The sequence below is a fragment of the Nanorana parkeri genome, unplaced genomic scaffold (genome assembly GCF_000935625.1).
Source record: "Nanorana parkeri isolate BGI_ZX_2015 unplaced genomic scaffold, ASM93562v1 scaffold544, whole genome shotgun sequence".
NCBI lineage: Eukaryota > Metazoa > Chordata > Amphibia > Anura > Dicroglossidae > Nanorana > Nanorana parkeri.
The window spans coordinates 413,101-436,044 of NW_017306812.1; the positions used below are offsets into that span (position 1 = coordinate 413,101).

The window sequence follows — 22,944 nt, forward strand, 5'->3', positions numbered from 1 at the left end:
TGCTATACATGCAACACAGTCTATATTTATGTATTCTTAACACAGGGGAAAAAAAACTGTTACAATTTAACTCTTGGCATGTGTGACTTGAATGTGAAGAATGTCATTAAGATATATTTTGTAAAAGAAGATTGATGAGTGGAAATCTGTCTGCCGCGTTCGGTGAGTGTAGAAAAGGTAGAAGGGCCCATAAAATCCGAAAGCTCCTCTGGGGGGGTCATTGCTACTGTTAGATGGGATAGCAAGAATAATGGCATGGACCGTTTAAATAGCACATTTTCTAATGCAGAAAGGTAAATGGAGCTTCCATTTTCATTATTAACACACCACTGCAGACCAAAAAAAAAAGTTGTTTTATAAAACAAAATAATACAATCAAATTTAATTATAAAGAAATTCACAGAGATAAACAAGCCTCTCAAAGACAATGGGGGGAATTTATCAAAGCAATTACAACAGTTTTAGCCTCTTAGATCATTTTGTTTAATGTGCAAATCTGTCTTGCACTACTTTTCCAACTGCACGTATTTTGCCCAAAGCTTGCACTACTTTTCTAACTGCACATGTTTTTTGCATGTGTTTTGCACCTGTTTTCTTCAGAGCTTGCAATACCTTTTCAACTGCATGTTTTTGGCACCTGTTTTACATCTGCACTTGTTCTGGGCTGTCTGAAACTGGAGCATCACCTAAGAAAACAATAACAACTTAAGAAGTCCCCATGACCACTTCTTCAAGATGCGACAGTTAAAAGGAGAACTATGGGGTTAAGGCTTTTCCCCATAGTTCTCCTTAGGGTAACGGGAGGACACAAACTAGCGTCCTCCCGTCACCCTAGGCTTAGTATACCGCGAGCTGTAGCTTGCGATATACTGAGATGCTGCAGCGGATCCTGACAATTATGCCGGGATCCGCCCAGCTGCATGACTGACAGCTGGCTCAGCCTCTAGAGGCACAGCCAGCTGTACCCGCCCCTCCCCTGTCCGATCCGCCAGTCAACTGGTGCAAATATATTCCGTGCAAGTTCAAACACTCGCAATTTGTATGATAAATAACCCCCCAACATGTCTAATGAACATGACATTTATTGTCAAGGCTTAGACTGCATTGATAAATAAGGTGCAAATAAAATAAAATTTGTTACTTAAAGAAAAGTGAAGCAACTCCCTTGATAAATTCCCCCCTATGTGTTGCTTTACTTTATTTATCAACTCAATTGCTGGAAATGTACTAACATTTATTTAAAAAAAATAACAGATAATGTTGGTGATATTTTTCAATAAAAGCAGTCGGCCTGACTCTTGCCTAAGGTTTGGGCCAGTGGGGATCCTTTTAAGACACCCAACCCTCTTTACATGTTTACAATGAAGGTGCATATTTATAAAGCAGTGAATGCGACTTTCACCAAAGATTTACTGAACTACTAATACAGGAGTGGTAAACTCTGACCCTCCAGCTTTAACTACAAATCCCAACATGCCTCTGCCCCTAGGAGTCATGCCAGTAAATGTCAGTCTTGCAATGACTCATGGGACTTGTAGTTCCACAACAGCTGGAGGGTCAGAGTTGCCCACCCCTGCACTAATGTGTATTATATATATTTTTTTTTTTGATAATGAACATGCAGCTCTCCATGTTTAGGGGGTATTTGTTTTTAATGGTATTGTGTAATTATGCCCTTTTGTTTTTATCCGTATGTAACTTGCCCATGATGGTGCCCCTGGTCAAGGTTTATAGACCAGGAGATCTTACAAGCATATGTTATATATTTTGTTTTATTCCTCTTGCATGTGAAAAATCCAATAAAAATAAATAAAAAGATTCATGACATCTGTACAGCAACTTACCATTATATTTCTGTTGTTAAAAATCAGAGTAATGCTTCAACCTAGACAAAAATACAAAATTTTGTAAATCAATGGCATTGCAAGACAGAGTCAATAGTAGAGATCAATAATAATAAACAATAATATAATAAAAAGAATATTAATACAAAGAATACAAAAATACTACTAAAAATAATATACAATAATTATAAAAATAATACAAATAATAATACAGGTTTTGTTTTGTTTTTTTCTTTCAAATTAACCCTTTCAGTGGGGCTATCCCCAAATTGAAAGGGTTAACTACTCATGTTGCTCCAGGGGCTCAAATAAAGAAGATATACTCACCCCATTCCTTGGACTTGAGGCAGTGAGTGCTTACCTCTCTCCTGCATCTGTGGTATCTCCCTCGGTGTCCTCATGTCTAATGGACCTGCATTAGATGTGATGTCAGGGCTCTGCCAAAGCCCAGGGGAGAAGAGGCCGTGGGGACTGGTCTGGGAGCCAGGCAGGCAAGGGTTAAGTTGAAAAATTCTCTTCCTTAGTGATATTTTTTTAATAATATAAATGAAGTAGTAGTAGTAGTAGTAGTAAGTAGCAGTAGTAAGTAGCACTGGTAGTAATAATAATAAAAAGTGATAATAATTTGATTACATAACTAGAATAAAAATGTATCTACATCACTAGTAACATCCAATAAAATTCAGCTGGAATCTGGTTGCTATGGACAACAAACATTTTATTCCAGCCTCCAAACTAGAAACCTATTGTGGCTCCCGATATCACTGGCGACACTTACCTGTACAGTAAAGCGTCACCTTTGTTGTTTGCGATGGAGAAGAAGCCGCTGTGCGGGGAGAAATCCATCGAGCGGGCCAGGTGAATCCTTTTCCGCTTGCCTTGTACCGGAAAGTTTGCAAATACTGTGAAGGAGGGAATGTGAACCTGCCGGGAAAATAACATCAGATCAGTTACCACCGTCAGGAAACACTACACGGTCTACATGCATGGCGAAAGTCTTGCTTCCTTTTAATCCACAGAAACAGAAGCATAGCCAAGATTTTCCAATGCGCTGGGCAGTGTCTTCGCATGAAAAGCTACACCAGAGCTCTGAAGCATTCAAGGTGATGTACAAAAGATCAGACTGCATTCAGGTAACGGGTCATAGGCATTGTAAGACTCTGACAGCCACAGGCAGGACTCCCATTGGTAGATGCAGGATGGGATTTTATAGCTTCCCCACAGCTGGAGGACCAGAGTTTGTCTACACCGGCCTTTTCGGGATCAGAAAGGACATTTTTTTCCCGTGTTGGAAGAAATTGGACCATGCTTTATAAAAAAAAAAATTCCCCTCTGGATCAACTGTGGATATATGGTTTGGGATACAGAGGTTTTCAATGAGTTATTTTTCCTTTATATTGGTTGAAATAGATAAACTTGTTCCTTTTTTCACCCAAACTACGATATGACTTGGAGAGGAAAATATTGTTACAGTGGGCAAATCCAATCAGGGGAAGCAGAAGGGTGATAATTCCTCTTACTTCCTGCCCTGCAGATGGAACAGGAAGTGAAGGGAAGTCCCCTCTTAGATGTTTCCAGAACGAGTGCCCATATTGGAAGATTTCCCTCTACTGCTGTTTCTGTGACGCCTCTAAAGTTTCCCATCACTTCCTGTCCCCATAAAAACGGTCACCGGGACAAAAAGAGAGGGCGAATCTTTCCAGCAGGAAACTGACTGACCTTTAACCTTTCCATGCTGCATCCGAAAAAAAAAAAAAAGTTTTGGCTCTCAATCCACTTTAAAACACATGTAAAAAAAAACGAACTCCCTTACTAATTTGACAGCATCGTCCATTGTGTGAGAGGCCACTGCTAAGATTTCAGTCTGAGGATTGAACACCTGCGACGAGGCGGTTGTCACCAGATTCATGATGGATTTCATCGGTTTGGGGTTTTTGGCTTGCAGACAGTCATCGAAGTTGTATATGTTCACCACCCCGGAGCTGGAGCTGAAAGATAGACCGTGAGTCAGACAACGCCAATGCATTGGTTGGTTAAAGGGAAGATGATGTTCAAAATCAGAATGGGAAAAGCGACATAGCCTCTTGAAGTGGATATAAACCCAAAAACAAAGTTATACGTTGCAGCTTACAAAAGCAGCCTCATATGTGCAGCCTTTCTTTAGGGTTTTTTCCTTTATTTTTACCTGGTGATCCTGCCAGTAACACACTTCGTGTCCTAGGGTGACAACTGTCGCTCACTGTACTGTATCTATGGAGAAACAGCTTTGTCACATACGATGGGGGTAACACTGCCAGTGGCACTTCCTGTCTTAGGGTGACAACTGTCGCTCACTGTACTGTAGCTATAGAGAAACAGCTTTCTCACCATAGGATGGGGTTACACTGTCAGTAAGACACTTCCTGTCCTAGGGTGACAACTCTCGCTCACTGTACTGTAGCTATGGAGAAACAGCGTGGTCACCATAGGTCAGGGTTACAAACAGCACCCCTTCTGTCTCCTGCACCTGTCTCCATATCATGTCTCCATATCATATCTCCATACCATAGAAGGAAGGTGTTCTGTAGTCCACAGAGACAAGTAGAGCAATGCGGAGACCGGCAGCACAGGCACGGAGCACAGAAAAGGCATCAGCTCAAAAGATTCCTGGTTGGATCAACAGGTATTTTTTGCACTTAATGACCAACTATAACAACTTGATTTTAGAGCTGCAACAGTTATTCGATTAAGTCGATTAAAATCGACATTTAATATTAAATGTATCAAACCAAAATGGAGCAATTAAGAGAAGTTCACTGTTGTGTGTATTGTGCAGAGACCCTATCACCAATCCATTCCAATTAAGAAAAACCTCTCGTTAAGGGACTCATAAGCATACGCTTAGCTATATTTGTTTACAAATTGCCACCACTGTGCTGAAAATCTATTTAATCACCTCCGACACATTCCAGACGCATGCAACTGATCTTCCCCGTCCCCTGCCAGGACCTTGGCTGACAGTAGGGCTGGGGACGGGGAAGATCTGCATCAGCAGGGTTTTCATACTGTGAGCATCTTCCTCAGTACCTACTAGGACATTGGTCAATGTCAGGGATGGGAAGGGAAAGCAGTGGAGTGTATGGAACACAAAGACATGGAGTTCTATTTTCAGCACTGCAGGGGCAAATTATTTTCAAACAAATACAGCCTAGCATATGCTTATGCGAGTACTTTAGCTTGAGATGCTTATCTTAATTGGCATGGGATGGGAACAGGGTCTCTTTAAGACCATCACTAGATCATGCTTACCCACAAGAGACATAGCGCCCATCCTTTGACAGTGCCAAAGACGTTTCGCACAAGCTACCATCATCCTGAAACCGGTTGAGGCAGCGTCTGCTTTTCACATCCCAAACATACACGTCGCCGTCACCTAGAGCAGCAGAAGAATCAGAGCTAGTAAAAACTAGAATTCAGAATAAAAATGCCAAGAATCTCTAAGAGCAAAATAATAAAGAGCTAAAAAAGACCAAAAACACTATGAACAAGCATGTACATACATGAACAATTTTTTAAATAAATCAGATCAAGAGGCATCATTTAACTTCCCTGGCGGTATAGCTCAGGGTTATTTTTCCATACCATAAGCGGTAACCCCGAGATACACTCGGGAATGCCGCATATAATTTAGTTACCTTGTCCCTCAAGCCGCGCTGTGTTCTCCGGCCGATCCCGGCATCCGTCTTCCCCCCTGCGTACGCGCTGCAGGGGGGGCGGAACCGGTGGGATATTAAAAAAAAAAAAAAAAGAGAACGAAAAATGACACAAAAAAAAAGGAAAAAAAATCATACCGCCATGGAGGTTAAGTCCTTACACCACCATCGGGGGGAAACATTTTAGGCTTTAATGTCACTTTAAGGAAAGCGTTACTTTTACTGAAAAAATGATGTGTGTCAGCAGGTATTCACCCCCCTCGTGTGTCCCCACAAGTGAACATTTAACATCTTACTTGAACTTGAGAAGATTTTACTGCTGTCTGCTGTGAAGGAAGCTTTTACAGCTGATGCGTTCATCTTCATACTTCCAATCAGCTCTTTAGTCTTAATAAAACAAAACAATAAAAACAATAATGAAGCTTCTTGCGACTAGTCTGTCTAAATGCCGGTCTAACCCCCCACCTCCCCTAATCGTTTCATCATAAACATTCCAAGTTTTCCGGTGTTGGTTAGAAGAGCCATTGTTGTATTTCTATTTCACTAGAGGAACAATAATGAAGGAAAAAAGCCATGCTAACAATTTCAGAACAAATATATTCGGCCATTGCCCCTCTCTTAGTTCCTAGATTACCTTCATAGACAGTAGATGTATATAGCCGGAAGACCCATTAAGCAGCAGGTATGCTCCATTTGGAGACACTTCAAACTCTTGAACGCATTTTTCCTCCAAGCCTAAAACAGAGGTAATTCAGTTCAGCTGCACAGAAAACATTTGCATATGTTCATGTCAAACATCAGATCACAAGGCAGCTAAAAATTAAAGCTGAACTCAGGCCTTCCCCTCAGTCTAGCATAGTTGTACAGGCTCCTTTCTAGGAATGAACATGCCGACTCTGATTTCATTGCACACTGTGAGCTTTTCATAATGTGCATTAGGAGCCGCAGTAAGTCAGATAGAGCCATCTTAATTTCCTGGCTGGAGGATGTCTCCCCAGCCTCACTGTCCCCGGCCTGCCCCTTTCATCCATTGGATTTCAGTTTATTCAATTATGGCGGCTTAGCATCACATGTAATCCTTACCTAGGGCGGTCTGCACCAATGCAGTCTGCCCAGGAATGACCACTCCACCAGACTAACTTGCCCTTTAAGGCATTTTGATATTCACATAATGTCTCCCAAAACCCAGCCCTCTGTATCAGGGTTGAGGGCTCTTGGGAGGAATACTGAGACAGGATAATCAAGCTTTTTTTTAAGAAGCTACATAAAAGCACCCTGCCGACCCCCTCCCACCAGCCATGATCTGTTTGTATTGAATTACATTGTATTGAAAAATCAAAGGCCCCGATGAAGGGCTTGAATTTTGGCTGACTCCTGCTCATGTTTACACCCCTACCGAGCTGTGGGGGGCCATGCAAACTCCACCCTGCTTGCCACAACTTGATAAAAAAAAAAAAAATTATCTGAACTGGGTAGAAAATAATCAACCAAACAGTAACTGCATCCTATCAGATGCCTGAATACATAAGCCAGCAGTGGAGATTCCTCCACTCACATGGTTAGTGCAGATGGGGGAAATCTACTGACTTTCTCAAGTTCGGCCTGCCAGCTAACAACAGAAACTTTAACCATGTATGGTGGCCCTAAGAAAAGACAAGAGAAGAGAACGGAGAGGAGATGAAATAAGATAACAGAAGAGATGGAGCAGGAGAGACGCAAAGGTGAGAGCAGAGAGGAAAGCAAGAAGTGAAAGAAGACCAGAAAGAAAAAAAAGGAGATGTCTGACACAGGGGTAAGAGGATGAAACCACTGCACATGGCAGGGGACACAGTCATCCACAACTCTGGAAAGTGATGAATGCAGAGGAGACTGGTAGAGGCTACAGCAGTGTAACAAAGGTAGCTCTTATACTCACCCCTCTGGGCCACCAGAGGGGTGAGTATAAGAGCTTTTCTATAACGGAGCTTTTTTTGGGCTTTAGTTCTCTTTTGGATCACAGAAGCGCATTTACTAATGCCGAGTTCCCAAACTCGGCAAATAGCAGGCTACTGCCCTCTATATACTGTCAGACAACAGCTGCTCTGCAGACAGAAAGCATCCCAACAATTTTGTTTGGATTCAACCCTCTGCCTGACTGACAGCTGGCTCTGCCTCTCTAGAGCCAAAGCCAGCTATGCCTGCCCCCTCCCCTGTCTGTCCCTCCAATGAGCGCAGGAGGAATAGAGAGAGGGGAGAGAGAATCCCTGCGGGGAGTGGCGACAGACAGTCATGGCTCTTGGCTGGGATCAGCGGTTTGTGAACGTTCAGTTCACTAGCTCACACTCCGGCCCAAACTATTGGAAAGAGTACATTTTATACTCCCAATACTTCTCCTTTAATTAGTCAGATAAACATAGGCTGCCAACAAGCCTGCAGACAGTGTTGGTATTCCTGATTGGAGAGCTCTGCATGCAGTGCAAACTGAATGTCATGGATGTACCCTGTAACAAAATGATTTGTTTAAACAAATACTTTTTTTTTAATGATAGAGAGCTGCATTCATATCCCCCAAGTGCCATGTTTTAAATTTTAAAATGTCGCAAAACAAGATTATTTTTTGGCTTTCAGCAGGAGCCACACTTACCTCTTATTCTAGGTACAGGTATAATGCCGCCTCCTATCATGTCGTAGACGTAAAACATTTTTTGCCGCAGCCCAGTGGCGATCACTTGTTCCCCATCAGTGCTAAACCGAGCCTTGAAAACCGGAAATCTTTCCAAATAGATGCTTTGTATCTTGGGATTTAATTTGCCATCAACCTAGAAGCAAGAGGTATGAATTGTGATGGGTACTATGAAGCTAATAGTTTATTGTAATTGTGCACTCTCCTTGTATATTCATAAATTATTCACCCTGCTTTTCTTACTCTACCTATTGTTTATTTTATTACAGGTATTTATATAGTGCCGACAATTTACGCAGTGCTGCACATTCACATCAGTCCCTACCCTCTAGGAGCATAAAATCTAAGGTCCCTATCTCACATGCATACATACAGGGCCAATGTAGACAGGTTCTAATTAACATTCCAGCATGTCTTTGGAGTGTGGGAGGAAACTGGAGTACGACAATAATGGCCCACTCACACCTCTCCAATGCGGTGTGTTGTGGGAGTGCACACATCAATATAAAGTTACCGCAATGCAAGTTAAGTGCCTTAGTGCATTGGGGTATCATTCATTTTCAATAGCTCAAAAACTGCAAAACTGGCACACGATGCTATTCCAAAGACATGCATCTGTAGAAAAAAAACAAATGTAGTTATCTTTAGTACAGATGTACGTTGAATGGAATCTGATTTTCATTGGAAGAGCATCGTGTGCCAGTTTTGCAGTTTTTTACAAGGATGCATGACAGGTCAGCTGTGCGTTTTATTTTTTTAGTCTCCATTTTCAATGGCAGCCCATCGTACAGCGGGCACAAATGTGTTGCAGTGTGCTGTGTGGGCAAAAATGGTCAAGGTCTCTTTTTTTTGTCTATTGCATTGGTACACCCTTGATTTGGATGGGCTGCCTTACAAAAAAAAACAAAAACCCCAATAGCGTGCAACAGAACACACCAGAATGAACAGGCCTGAATGGGCTCCTAGAGCTCAGTTTGTACTCGGGCTGTGTATATCCAATAAGAAACTCATTATTTACTCTGGTCGATTTTTTTGTTGGCAGGTTGTGCATTTTAATTATCTATTTAAAGTTAAAGCAAGCAAGCATTTAAAAAAAAAAATACATAATTGTGCATTGATTTAAAAATGATTAATGCAGCTAGTAGTAATACCTAAATTTGAATTGACAAAGAGACTATGTGCCCTGTATTCACATCTGCTGAGAAGTGCAGGAGACTATAGCAGAGAGGTGGATTCACCGGCCGGTTGCTGCTCCCTCACTGTCCAATCACAGAATGGGGGGCAGGGAGGAGACCAAGCTGTGTGACATAACTGCACCAGAGAAGAGTCTGGTCACCAGGCTGGCTGTGCCCTGTAGCACAACTGTGTAAAGCTGTCCACACACCTTTTATCCGCAGATTTTCTGTGGTCAGATGGAAAAAGTGCACCAGATTGGCCCAGGTGGAGATTACTCCATACACACAGTTAAGTGTAGATGGAGGAATCTGTTGCACCTTTTCCATCTGACCATAGAAAATCTGCAGATAAATTGTGTGGGCAGCTTTAATCTGAGAGCAATACAAGTCCTCCAACTGGTAAAACAGCTCCCAAATATGTCATCTATGCATTTAGCCCTTTGCCTGGAACGTCACCTTTGAAGGTGGAAATGACTGCACAGGGAAAAAGTAGCAGCACACTCCCGAGGTCATCCCCTGCCCATTTTGCTCTCTCCCCCTGCCAGCATGTTCCCCGTTAGCAAATAAAGCAGCAGTACCTTACTGGCTGCTAGAGTAACCACTCCCAGTGTTAGTGCTACTGGGCACAGGAGGAGGATATAAAGACAAACATCTTCCTGGAGTTTAAATTGCAGTGCACAACTCACGGGATAATAAACTACAAGCACATGCAGCGTACCTGAAACAGCGACACTGATCGATCAAGGCCGGCCGTCATTACAACTTGTGCAGAAGGATGAAACTGTACTGTTGTGAGTGGCCCTGTACACGGACGTTCATGATTAGCATTCAAGCATGGCTTCATCTGAAACATGTATGAAAAGATTAGTACATTAAAGCAAAAAAAAAAAAAGCATAATAAAGATAATAATATTATCACTAAGGCCTCATTCACACGAGAAACGGCCAGCATGTACAGCTCCGTGCATGGCCGTATCGTGCAGCTTCCGGGAAGGACAGGTGCTGCGAGTGATTAGTACGCAGCCCCTATCCTTCTCTATGGGACTACATGGCCGTATGCCGACCTACGCTCACCTCAAGTGCACATCCGTACATGTGCAGGTGTCCTGGCTCAGACGCAGACAGGGTCGGACACCTGCACCCACACGGACAGGGCGTGCGAGCGTAGGGCGGCGTATGGCCACTTAGTCCCATAGAGAAGGACAGGGGCTGGGTACTAATCACACGCAGCACCTGATCTTCCCGGGAGCTGCCCGATACGGACGTGCACGCAGCATGGAGCTGTACGTGCCAGCCTTTTCTCGTGTGAATGAGGCCTAATAGGCAACTTAGTAACTAGCTCAAATAAAACTAAGACTACAACTTTATTTTTAATTTCAAAAAGAAAAAAACAAAAACACTAAGGATCTGAAAATATCAGATATCCAATGAGCGCCTAAGTTCCTGTTGTGAGCCGACAACACAGAGCCTCTGCTGCACTTAAATCCCAAGCACTGTTGTCAGCTATGCCCAGTGCTCCCCTGATGAACTAGAGATCACCACAGTCTTCTGTCATGCAGATGAGCAAAGGGGGTGGTGCTCTCTTGCACAGCAAAGGAGAACTTGGGCAGAGCTGACAACACTGCTTGAAATTTCAGTAGAGCACTGTGATGTGAGCCCAAACAGGAAGTACACTGAGTTTGTCACAGATCAACAGGTATTTTTCCTGCACTTTCAGCATTTTTAAAGCTATAAAACATGAGGAAATTTGCATGTGATGCAGGGATGTACCCGGATTTTGCCCAGATATACACTTGAATCACTCTCTGTAGAGTAGTTGGATGGTTGCCACACTGTCAGTCCTGCAAAAGTGATCAGGCGGCTCCAGGGGCATCCCGAGGCCGGGTGACACCCAGAGCGGAGAAGGGGGTGACACCCCGCCGTGACGTCTTGATGGTCGCCAGCAGCAAGAGGAGGGGACGTTCACCAGGCGGGATGAGTTATGCCGCCGGGTCCCCTCCTCTCGCCTTACACTGTCGGGCTCTCGGTCCATGACCGAGTGCCCGACTTTTCATAGGGGGGGACACCAAATGACTGTCAGTCATTTTGGTGTCACCCCTCCAATGGTGGCACCCGGGTGCGGGCCGCACCCCCTTGTGACGCCACTGGGCGGCTCCCATAGCCACCCAGATTACTTTAACCTAAAAGCCCCAAGAAAGGCAGAAGCTGCAAGATTGTTTTGACACTTTCAATACCCGGGCGTACAGAAAGAGCTTAACTGGTTGAATATATAACCTCATACTTGATGCAGCCTTGTGCCCAATTATATCATCTTACCTCCAGGACACCCTTCAGAAGTGAAGTGGACTTCGCCAACAAATTTCCAGTTTTACGCAGCAAGTTATCTTCATCCTCATCTTCGCTGTCATCGTCATCTGGGAAAGAAATCATTGTTAAATCAATCTTAAACATGACACCACACAGCCGTCATTGCTGTGGAAGGTATCGTTTGGTTTATTATGACTCTGTTACTAAGCTGCCACTTTAAAAAGTGAATCAACATAATTAATATTTGGAGTAAATTCACTTTTTCTGGCCGTACAAAAATGCTGCCCAAGAGCATCCTAGTGTGACCCAAAGCCTTGGAAAAGATCATAAGGCCTCTGGTAACAGATGCATTGTGTGCGTTTCACATCATTAGAGTCTAGTGATGGGCGCGGGCGTGTTCGCAGCGCCAATCACAGGCACGGAGACATTTCCCGATCTCTGCACCTGCGGACCGGGATAATGTCTCAGTACCTGTGATTGGCGCTGCGGCGCTGTCAGCTTCCTGGCGGGCTCGGCACGTGGAGCTGCGAACACGCCCGAGCCCATCACTATTAGAGGCAGCAAAGAGTATTTTCTTTGTTTTGAGTTAGGCAATCCCTGTCTGGCTGAATTGCCCTCAAGTGATAGAATCAGAAAAAAAACATAATCATTGTGAAGCACATCTGTAAAAAATAAGTCAAGGCAACTGGACTTGCTGTATTTTTCTTGAAGATCTTTCACTGGTCATCCAACCAGCTTTCTCAATTCTGAATTGAGAAAGCTGGTTGCATGGCCAGTGAAACGTCTTCAAGAAAAATACAGCAAGTCCAGTTGCCTTGACTTATTTTTTTTATAGATATACCTTGACCTGGATAAATGAGAACATCCACAGACATTGTGAAGCACAATTAAGCAGGAAGCAGAGTCTGACGCTAGAATGAGCCAATAAAAGTGCCACATGAACAAATAAAATTACACGCTGGTATTTTTACAGAATTAAAAGAATGTATTTGCTGCTTACTTCCTCATTCCCCATCTAGGTTACCATGATGTCCCCTTGGTTGTCGGTCGTTCGCCCCAGCCTCCTGGGATACACGACACATCCCAGGAGGCTACAAGACAGTCTCTGCATGTCCTTCAGTCTGACGCATGCTCAGTGAGGGGCCAACTGTGGGTGATCAGTAATCACAGCCGGCTCCCAATTCCAAAATGCCACCATTCTGCCTAACAGCCTGTGAGGACTTTAGGTTCTCAGAAGTGAGCACCAGACTTCCAGGCCAGGTATGTATTTTCTGTAAGTCAGCAGCTACAGTACTCCAGGTGGAGTTCCTCTTTAAAGTTAATAGAACTATATTTAGGTGCTAATGCAAAAAGGCCAAAACAGAGCGGGTCTCACCTTCTTTGGAAACTCTTTTCTTGGAGTCAGTGGACGCCCATGAAGGAACACCGCCCATTGCCTTCTGGAACCTATCACGATAAACAACAAACTACGATCATTCAAACTGGAAAAAAAGACAATAACGTTTATCACCAACAGTTATACTTTACTTGAAATAAAAGGGGCACAAGTCAAATTATTACTCCAATCGAGTGGTGGGCAACTCCGACCCTGCAGCTGTTGTGGAACTACAAGTCCCATGAGGCATTGCAAGACTGGCAGCCACAGGCATGACTCCCAGTGGCATGTTGGGATATGCAGTTAGGGCCTGTTCACATGATTTTCTGGTCCTGATCAGGTGCGGATCTGCAGACACGGTGCTATGTGTTTTTGTCGCGCTCCAGTTAAAAATAATTAAAAAAAAAATTATTTTTTCGTTTTTCTGGACTGGGGCTGTCAATATGTTAGCTGCAGTGCAGTGTGTTTGACGTTTCCTGACCGTACAAAATGTGACATGTAGTATTTTGAAGGCGAGAACTGTAGCCCATAAAACACATAAGGATACATTTTTAGTGCAGGAGCGTACGGATCAGGTCAGCACAGAAAACGGACGTCGCGTGAACAGGCCCTTAAAGTTGGAGGGCCAGAGTTGCCCATTCCAGTACCCCAAGCAGTACAAGCACAAATTACTAAAAATTGTTGTTCTCAAGCTCCCCCCACAGTAGGCAGCCTAGAACACATGATCGCTGGGTATCAGGGGCATTGTGAATGTTTCTATACATTACAGACTGCGAAGAGTCTATGATTTTACAACAAACATGTGGTTTAGACTTGCAATAAAATGAGGGGGGTCAATAAAGCCCCAAAAAAGTGCAGCTCTAAGGACTGATGCAGTGGCAGTCTGTCAGATGTATCCTATGTGCAGATCAGTGTACCAACGTGTACGCCCTCTTCATCAGGACATAGCTTACGTCTCGTATTCCACTGTTAATCGAAAAATTAAAGTTTATCTGCACTAGGAGAAGGCGCCCCTCTCGTTTTTGTCTTGTAGTGCCTCCAGTGTCCCCTTTTGGAGCTGCCTCCCGCATAGATGCCATCACATCCATTCTGTCGCCAAGACTGTATATGATAACTTCTGGCGCTGCTTTTCTTTGCATTTTTCTTGTTGATTGCCTTGCTCTATGGGACCATAGTAGCTGCCTACAGGTTTTCTCTAAACGGCATCCAAACATCATAATTTTTCCAAGACAAGACCATCTTACGATACGATCATGACCACCTCTATAGAAGATCGCTATAATAGAAGAACCAACCTATTTAACGAATTTATCACCAAGGACTTTTCCAAAGCCAATCAAACTGATATACCGTCTCAGATTTGTTCGGAAAATTATTTTACCAAACCTATGATCAAAGCATTCTACAGTTTGAAAAATACATTAGAAAAAGAAATGCTCCACTGGTGGGATGCGGAAACCCTTAAGCATTATCTCAAGGCCAAATTGATCCCCAGAGGACTCCACATCACCAAACAGTGCAGCTTTCACGATCCAGATCTTAGAAAGACATGGGACGAACAAGCTCTTAATTGCTCTAGTGAGTGGATAGCTCTGATAGTTAAACAGAGAGAAAGACTTCTGGAAAACACAAGAGCTAAAATTATCACACTCACCGAGCAACTTAATGAGTACAGCAATCATCCCAGTTTCTCGGAATGGGATTTATCCATTCACAATAAGATCCTAAAATTTGAAAAAACTCTGCTCGACAAAAAACTAGGGAAATTTGAGAGGGATCAGGATGACTTCCAGGACGGCAATATCTTCACTTGGAAGAGACATGAGCCCTGGCTCTCGTCCTGTATCCACTAGACCATACACACTACGGCCTATAAAGGAAGCCAACAAACAACATAGGTCTGACTACAGGCTGCAACGTCATCCTCGACCTAGAGGAATGACTCAGCCCCGACCTATGAGGCCCCCTCCCCACAGAAACAGTTGGCAAACAGCCAGACCACAGAGATCATTATATACACACCCACACCATCAGGAACACCCTCTTACATATCAATCTCGTGTATGCGATGAACATCTGATGACACGCTCCAGACCACTATCCTCTGAAGACCCTAGGGCACATCCTAAATCACCAGTTCATCCCCATACACAGTCACATCCCAGACCTTACATTGACCCCAATAGGAGGACAAGTCTCACCAACACTCCTCGTAAGATCACTGCTATCCATCGGGGGTCCTCTACTCCAGGTCCACGATCTTCAGATCCTTTAGATCGGGACCTGAAGAAATATGGCATCACCTCCCCAGTAGCCTTTCGACCGCTGTCCAGTGTTCCCACACATGGCGATAATTCATGGGCTTCAGCGGTCGATGAACAAGAAATACTATCCGAATGGAACAAAGTGGGGGCCAGACCCAAAAATCAAAGTCGTAGCGAAGGGACTGTCCTCAAAGAGGTCGAATCTTTTTTGGCATTGGCACATACCCCCAAAGTAAGAAAAAAGAAATGGTCACCAAACCTAAGAGGAAAAGAGGCTGTAGAGCCAGATGGGAGGTCCAGCAAAAAAGGGAAAAGAAGTCCTTAGCCACTATTCCCCCAAACTACGATACTATAAAAATTTTCAATCTATCCTCTCACCCTCTGGATGAGATAGAAAAATCAGTCCTAAGAAAAGGACTTAGTTTTGCTCCCAATTCCTCACCTAACGAATTCTCCATTTTTTTAGACCTCCATAGGTTTATACGGAAACTCACCCTCCACCGACATTTTAGTATAAAAGACTTAAAGATGAAAAATGCCCTACCATTAGAGGGTGAAGGAGCCGTAGGGCCAGATTCAGACGCGGATGAACAGGCTCTTCTTGATTTGGAAGAATTATGGGATGGTCGAGCATCCTCTTTTGAATGGACCCCCAACATAGATCCCAACATCAGACATACTAATTTTAGACCACAATCGATCTTTTATCCTCACCACTCTAAAGGGAATTTCCTTCCCACGTTTTATCAGTTAGTCTACACAGATCTTAAAAAGCTTTGCTCCACCAAAGAAGGAGACCAATGAATCTAAGCCAAAAAGAAAAAGTGGCCATTAAACAACTCAGCAACAATATGGATCTAGTCATTAAACAGGCAGACAAGGGAGGGGGTTTGGTCATTTTGAGTAAAGAGGATTACATTACAGAGGCAACTCGACTATTGTCGGATAAGTCCACTTACCTTACCCTAAAAAGTAATCCTACTAGTGAATATAAGAACACCTTGGAAGATTTTCTTAAATGTGCATTATCCCGAGGTATTTTAACTAAACCAGAATTCAATTTTTTATTTTCCAAACATCCTTGTATTCCCTATTTTTATTATATCCCCAAAATTCATAAGGACCCTATTAGACCTCCAGGTCGACCTATCATAGCGGGCATGGACAGCCTGACTTCGAATCTTGCCAGCTACATAGATCATTTTTTACAGCCACTTGTTACCGAATTAGCCGCTTATGTCAGAGATTCTGGACACATTTTAGAAATTTTAAACAACTATCAATGGAAAGAGGGCTATCGCTGGGCATCGTTGGATGTGGTTTCGCTATACACGTCCATCGAACACCAATTTGGTCTGCAAGCAGTGCAATATTTTATGACCCAATCAGGAGATTTTAATTCCGAACAGGCCAATTTTATCATTAAAGCCATCAAATTCGTTTTAACTCACAATTACTTTACGTTTTTAGATACCTTTTATATTCAACTTAGAGGTACTGCCATGGGAGCCAGTTTTGCACCTTCCTATGCAAATTTATTCATGGGGTATTGGGAAAAATTGTATATTTGGTCCCATAACCCATTCGGATCGAAATTGGTTTTATTCGCAAGGTATATTGATGATATCATCATCATTTGGGACGGAACAGACGAGGAATTTTTAGCTTTTGTGGATTACTGCAAAGGAAATCCGTTCAAACTGGATTTTACCTTTGTCATGGATAAATGCAGCCTTGTGTTTTTGGATTTAGAGTTGGGGGTTGACGACACGGGTACGATTTCCTCCAAAACGCATTTCAAACCCACTTCGGGTAACTCCTATCTCCATGCCAGGAGCAACCACCATCCCAGGTGGATCAAAAATGTCCCAGATGGACAGTTTGGCAGATTGAGGAGAACGTGTACCTCTAACTCTGACTATGAGGCGTTGGGAGCAACACTAATTAAGAAATTCACAGATAAGGGGTACAATACCAAGATGATTGAAGAAACTTATAGTAAACACCTGGCCCCCATCCCCAAAAAGGAACGAAACGATGTTAACACCTTTAGGTTCAACTTCTGCACACAATATAACGATGATGCCTTTCGGATTTCAAAAATACTGAAGAATCATTGGCGAATACTTAAAGAGGATCCTGTGCTCAAACAATCTCTCCCAAGTCGGCCCCATGTTATATACAAGAAGCCCAAGGACCTCCGTAGCTTAATAGCTCCCAGCAGACTAAAAAGCACAAAAAGGGCGAATGCAGGGAAAGGTCTGTTTGGGCAAACAGGATGCTATAAATGCAATATACATAGTTGTGGGGCATGTCCATTTTTGTGGCACCGCAAAAAACATGTCAATCATCCTGGAGGACAAATGCTCCCAATCAAGCAATTTATTATTAATTGTGGGTCAAGCTACGTAATTTACGGCATCATTTGCCCTTGTGGCAAACTATATGTAGGGCGGACCACACAAACTCTAAGGACTAGGTTTGGAGAGCACAAAAGAAAAATTCTCAAAAAAGCAACTGACCATTCTCTCCCTCGACATTTCGCCGAAGCCCATAAATCAAATCCAGAGGGCCTGAAAGTATTCGGAATCGAAATGATACCCGACACCCTAGATGAAGGCCTTAGGTTTAAGAAATTAGGCCAGCGAGAAACCTTCTGGATATATTCCCTCAAAAGCTTGTACCCCTTAGGGCTAAATGAAGGATTAGAATTGACCTCTTCACTTTGAATCTCTCTTAATCGCCCCTGATCCAACGTTGCTCTCTGCTCCTCTTGATCATTGGTCGTGTCCCCTTATGTAGCATCCCATCATGGTCCTTCCCCCACCCCATAGTTACACCACCACACAGTAGTACATGGGCCTTATGTAGTGATCATGGCCGTTCAGAAACACGTAATATTATCCTTTTTCTCTGTACTAAATCAATCCGTATGTGTATTCGATTTGAGTTTTTTTAACATCACATATGACTTATATTGTCACTAATTTATTATATATCTATATATTTTTTATATATGTATATTTTTATTCTCATGCCCATAGATAATTTACAGAGCACTCAATTGCTCATGATATTTATTGATATGGTATTTTAGCTTTTAACAATATTTGTATGATCATTATGACAACCATTATGACTGATGTGTCTAATATAAGGATTATGTATACAATCGTCAGAAAGATATGTCCTCATGGTATATAGTATTGTGGCCTCTAGAAAGACATGTCCTTAACAGAACAATAGCTTTCAGTCTCTCCCAGCTTATGTTTCGTTATCATTCCGGCAGTACGAGATCCCACATCTCCATTTTCCACCCGGTGACAGTCTGACAGGGACACAGATAACACAAAACACTCCACTCGGTTTTTCGCAGCTCCTATTGGCTGTGAGACCGAGGTAACGGCCCACTGAGAAAGACTTTATTCTAATGAGGCCAATGCAGCCCGCCTTCTCCCCACTCGGACACCTCCCATTTATCTTATTAAGCCGTATCCTATCAGGAGCTTCGACTCCCTTTATAAACTAAGTGGGGACGAGACGTAAGCTATGTCCTGATGAAGGGGGCGTGCCCCGGAAACGCGTCGACACGTTGGTACACTGATCTGCACATAGGATACATCTGACAGACTGCCACTGCAATCAGGCCCATGTGACTGTGTCTCCACCGCAATCTATAGAGAGAGCTCCGATAGGCAATGAATGCCATTGAATCACCTACTCTTCTTGGAGTCTTGTGTGAAGCTTTTTTTGGCTAAGTGTCTTCTCCGCTTGACTCTTCATGATGTCTTTCCGATAACGATGGGTCATCTCGACGCTGCAAACAATAGACAGAATACAGAAGATCAGCCCTTGCTCTTATAGCCTCAGTTGGGGTTAGAAATAGCATTCAAACACACAAATTACTGTAATAAAAAATACAACCTGGGCTGACCAACTCAAATTCTCTTTCAATTCCAGCACCAAAAATATAAAGTACACTCTGTTATCTGGTATTCAACTAACCAGAGCTCTCATCTAACCAGTAAAAATAAAAATCCCCTGTGTACTCGCTGTTCTGCTCATCTGTGGCATGTATTATCCTGGAAACGATCGGTGGTCTATTCGTCTTAATTTGATTTTGATTACTGCATTTCTAGATTAATAGAAAGTCGATACAGAGTTAATGTTATGGTATAGTACGGGGTATGGCATTAGTTAGACCTATTTTTAATAGTAACTCTCAAGCAACTAGAAACGACATCCTTTATCCGGAAACTACCAATCCCCGTGGATGCCGGACAACGGGGAGTTTACTGTAGTATGAAAACTACATCTTGTGTTTAATACAAATTGAGCTCTACCCCCTCCAGGCTTTAAAGGGGGAAGGAAAACCCGGATAACGAACTTCTCTTATTGGCTCTATTTTGGTCTGTTAAATAGACCGATAAGAGTTTTGTCATATCCGTTTTATAAATGTAAAAAACAAAGAAATGTGTGAATATCCTGACAGAAATCCAGTAAGACGATAACATTCATTAGAGGCAGAGGGCACAGGAAGCTAATTACATACTTCCAAGCTATGCCTGAAGGCTACAAAAAAGAGTTACTCTTAAATGTTATGGAGAATGGGCGGTGGGGGTGTTTGTAGTCTTGTCCTAGGGTGGTAACAATGCTGAAAAGGCATGTCAATGCCTAGGATGGCTTTTATGTGGGTCTGGATTTTTCGCCAGTATGGATCTTGGGGCACTCCCACCATAGCTGGATCTTGGGGCACTCCCAACAGATATGCAGGTGAGTGCCCATCATACCACAGTCACGCCAGCAGAGAGACGACACTGAGTGGTAAATACGGTGCAAGCTATGAGGAACGCCGTACCACTGAGTGAGTAGCTTATATTTAGTCACTTGTACTTTAGAGTCGATGGAAGAGGAGTGAGCAAATTTAAGAATATTGGTCAACTCTGTCAGGGCCGTAGCAAGGGCGAGGCGACTGAGGCTCTCTCCTTGGGCGCAGCCAGCAATGAGAAGTGGGGCTTCTGCTCTGGATCCCCGCTGCTCTCCCCCATCAGTATGCAGCAGGGATCCGAGGAGAAATGAAGGAAGCGCCGCAGCCGCGGGGTTGGGTTGGGGTGAGGAGAGGGAGCTGAGCCGTGAGGAGAGAGCCAGGATCTGACAGCCGGCGGCTCTCTCTCCTCACCGCTCGGCCATGCTGCTGTGATGTTTGAGTGTAAAGGTCCACTTTTAGCTCCTGTGGAATGGATGGCATACCCATACCAGGCATTTTTGCTCCATGTATTATCTAATATAAAATGAGCCTAAAAACCATGTCTAAACATATATCCTGCCATTTTAACCCACCTTTCATCCAGCTCATCATCTTCATCAACCCAAGCTGGCTTCTTGGCTGATACGGTTTCCTTTAGGTGTTCATCGTCGGAGTCACTCTCCAGAAGATCTGCACTGGCATCAGGTCTGGTCTACAATACACAAAACACGTCACACAACACTTCTGATACAGCACATTACAAGGCTCAAAATAACCTCACGTAGAGAAATTCTCACAACTGACAGAACAAGCTTTTACTGTAGGACAGGAGACAAATGAGTGTCTTTGGTATCAACAAAGTAGATGTGGGAAGGAAGACTGATACAGTTTAAAAGCCATACGCTGGTGTAGCTGCTGTTTTGTTTCACCAAAATACAATTCTGAGCACTCCTCACTGCACTGGACTGCATACACAATGTTGTTCATCTTGTGTTTTGGCATTGGGTCTTTTAGGTGAACCAGCTGTTGCCCCAGTGTCTGCTTTAAACCCAGCAATACACTGGGTTTAGTACGAAGGACTGTCTATGAGGTATATGCAAGGCGCTTTATAGTGCTCCCTAGGCATGTCCCGATACCACTTTAAGACTAAGTACAAAAAATTTCCCTCAGGTACTTGCTGATACCAATTACCGATACTTTTTCTTAGGGCAGTTTCTCACCATGACTAAATACAGATGTCATCAAAGCAGAATATAGATGTTCGCAGAGCACAATACATCATCCCAACAAAGCAGCAGCACAATAGATCCCACTGGGGGGCATGTGGATCTCTGCAGGGCTCTAAATGTTGATCGGACGGGTGCCAGTGTCCAGGGCTCTCCATAGCTGTGGCAAGAAGAAGGAGCAGGAGGTATAGAACCGGATAGGCACTGCCAGGGACAGGTACTGCCAGGTCCCCAGCAGGCTGCCGAGGTCCCAACAAGCGCGGCAACTCAGCAGCCGCTGCGGTTTAAACATTTTATAAAACGGTATCGGCCTTACCAATTGGGGGCATTTTCTTAAAGGAGAACTATGGGGTTAAGGCTTTTCCCCATAGTTCTCCTTAGGGTAACGGGAGGACACAAACTAGCGTCCTCCCGTCACCCTAGGCTCAGTATACAGCGAGCTACAGCTCATTATATACGGAGACGCCGCAGTTGAAGCAGATCCCGACAATTGTGCTGGGATCTGCCCAGCTGCGTGAGTGACAGCTGGCTCTGCCTATCTAGAGGCAGAGCCAGCTGTACCCGCCCCCTCCCCCATCCGATCCGCCACCCGCCCCCTCCCCGTCCTTTCCGCCAGTCAGCGCTGGCGGATCGGAGGGGGGAGGGGGGAATCCAGCCCCTCCCCTGTCACGGCAGAGAGCCGTGACAGGATCGAGAGGTGAGCGAACGCCGGTATGTGTTCACTTCCCGATCTACTGAGCCGACCTGTGACAGTCTCATTGTCACAGGTCGGCTAAAACTATGAGGTGAGTGAAAAGCACTCGCCTCATAGTTCTCCTTTAAGTACAAATACTGGTGAAAATACCTGGTATTGGCCCCGATACTGATACTAGTATCGGTCTTGGGAGATCCCTAGTGCTCCCCCCTAATACGGAGTGTCAATATCCCTCTAAGCCGGTCAATCAAGTTCCTATTTTCTGCATAAAATAATCCCAGCCTAACAAATGCAACACCAGCAGCCGCTACCTGTGATTAACACCAAGATACCTTTGCATCGCCCATAAGCCGTTCCACAAATTCATCCTCGCCACCAAAGACCAAGTCCTCCAGACATTTCTCTACAGCCGGCTTCTCTTGGAGAATCTTCAGGTTTCTCGCCCTCAGCTCCTCCTCTCCGGAGACTTTTTTCTGGTTGGAATTACCTCGCTGCCTTTTCCTCCGACGAGAAGTCTCCTCCGTGGCATTTTCGCCCTCCGCAGACTCCATTTTCCTTCTAACAGCTGAAAAGAAAAAAATCCAGTTACTCTACAGCACACGAAAAATAAGGGATCTCATTATAAATGTTTTCACACAACTTTCACCCAGGATTCGCACATTTTACACTTGTGATTGAAAAGTAATTTAGGTTCACAAATAACAGTTATAGTCATCTGATCCTCAGAGGCGGCTTGCTCTTAGATGAGTCCCTGGAGCCTCTCTCTCCCCCTCCACTGCAGCGGCCTAAAGTCCCAAGAGTCATCACATTCTATACACAGTGTATAGGATGTGGGGACACAAGGGACATACAAGCGACACAGCGGAGGGGGGAGGCAGAAGGGACTAATCTAAGTGCAAGTCGACTCCGAGGATCGGGGGAGCAACACTGTTATATTAGAACCTAAACAAATCAAAGC

The 22,944-nt window shown here is 43.9% G+C and overlaps 1 protein-coding gene across 1 annotated transcript; it reads right to left on the minus strand.

Moving 5' to 3' along the window:
- Positions 1-1,842: 1,842 nt before the first annotated feature.
- Positions 1,843-22,537, minus strand: UTP18 (UTP18, small subunit processome component). Its single transcript, XM_018561787.1, has 13 exons — positions 22,319-22,537; positions 20,660-20,778; positions 19,041-19,136; positions 13,056-13,126; positions 11,690-11,787; positions 10,092-10,217; positions 8,160-8,334; positions 6,171-6,271; positions 5,833-5,923; positions 5,133-5,256; positions 3,658-3,832; positions 2,623-2,768; positions 1,843-1,885 (listed from the first exon to the last, which is right to left on the minus strand). Exons 1-13 carry the CDS (start codon positions 22,535-22,537, stop codon positions 1,861-1,863), a joined length of 1,566 nt encoding a protein of 521 aa, XP_018417289.1. The 3' UTR covers positions 1,843-1,860.
- Positions 22,538-22,944: the final 407 nt, after the last annotated feature.

Excerpts from the sequence above, each read along its gene's own strand:
- UTP18 (XM_018561787.1), bottom strand. The coding sequence starts at position 22,537 with ATGGAGTCTGCGGAGGGCGAAAATGCCACGGAGGAGACTTCTCGTCGG. Across the intron at positions 10,218-11,689 it reads TTCTGAAGGGTGTCCTGGAG|ATGAAGCCATGCTTGAATGC; the intron begins GTAAGATGATAT and ends TACATGTTTCAG. Across the intron at positions 2,769-3,657 it reads TGGACGATGCTGTCAAATTA|GTTCACATTCCCTCCTTCAC; the intron begins GTAAGGGAGTTC and ends TTTTCCCGGCAG.